The sequence below is a fragment of the Limulus polyphemus genome, unplaced genomic scaffold (assembly GCF_000517525.1).
Source record: "Limulus polyphemus unplaced genomic scaffold, Limulus_polyphemus-2.1.2 Scaffold8159, whole genome shotgun sequence".
Lineage (NCBI taxonomy): Eukaryota > Metazoa > Arthropoda > Merostomata > Xiphosura > Limulidae > Limulus > Limulus polyphemus.
The window spans coordinates 6596-7842 of NW_013673769.1; the positions used below are offsets into that span (position 1 = coordinate 6596).

The 1247-nt window shown below is 33.7% G+C and overlaps 1 protein-coding gene across 1 annotated transcript in view; it reads right to left on the reverse strand.

The window, feature by feature from the left end:
- LOC106475159 (astacin-like) overlaps window positions 1–349 on the reverse strand; it is a 6785-nt gene extending 6436 nt beyond the window's left edge. Inside the window, exon 1 of the mRNA XM_013935857.2 lies at window positions 244–349. Within this exon, the coding sequence (XP_013791311.2) occupies window positions 244–295 (52 nt within the window). The 5' untranslated portion in view covers window positions 296–349. The remainder of the gene's footprint in view (window positions 1–243) is intronic.
- Between the last annotated feature and the right edge of the window lie 898 nt (window positions 350–1247).

Consider the following 1247-nt stretch of genomic DNA (forward strand, 5'->3'; position numbering starts at 1 on the left):
ATGAACCATGTAGTACGTTACTATACATAACGATGAACCGTGTAGTACGTTACTATACATAACGATGAACCGTGTAGTACGTTACTATACATAACGATGAACCGTGTAGTACGTCACTATACATAACGATGAACCGTGTATTACGTCACTATACATAACGATGAACCGTGTAGTAGGTTACTATACATAACGATGAAGTTATCATAAGAGTAACTAAGAGAAGTTATCATAAGAGATACTTACCCGCAGAAGCCACCACCACAACCACAGTAAAAACTGATAGCAACAGGTTCATCTTTCCAGGTATGATGATCCGAAACGTTAGGAAAAATGTGTGGCTGTTTCCCTCGTTGCCACAATATTTAAAGCTGAATTTTAGTTGACCTTTACTCCCTACTCCGGTATAAAGCATAACAGGTGGAGTTTTTATCGTGAGAATGAACACCGGATATGGGTGAGAAAAGGAAAAATATCTTGACTCGCATTTTTCCATCAAACTATGATTCGTGGTTTGAAAGAACAAATTTGTTTCAATTATATATGTATATGATGTTATGTTTATATGATATCTGTTGGGATATTTCAAGAAAAAGACTGTGTAATAGTATTTTAACCACACTACGTCCGACATGTTGAAAACGATAAGTATCTCACAATTCAGAATTTAACAAGCCGGTTTTAATAGAACAAACACAATACTATTCGTAACACTACTTATATATATAAACTTAACACAATACTATTCGTAACACTACTTATAAATATATATATATATATAACTTAAGATCATTGACACCATAGCAAGTCACTGAATACCATCCATGTAACCCTACTCTAAAATTCAGGGTTTTATACCTACGGTAGGAACACTGAACTTAGCCCATTCTGCAGCTTTGCGAAGAAACAAAACAAATTGAATGTGTTTTTAATTATGTATTTTCTACGTTTTTATTTTATCCTGTTTTAATTCTAACGTTCGTAGCCAAGTATGTTTTAACTCTATATTTGCCATGTTTTTTATTTAACTGTATGTTTTAACTCTAACGTTCTTAGCAGTGTATGTTTATAACTCCGTATTTCTTTTTAACTACCGCAAGAGTACATGAGAATAAGGTAGTAAATGATTCTGGTAGTGTTGTAGATAGATCTGTCTGTAAGTCTCTGTATGGGATTCTCGTACACTGTAAAGTTTATCGTCTGTTGGAGTAGTCAATAATTCTGGTATTGTTGTAGATAGATCTGTCTGT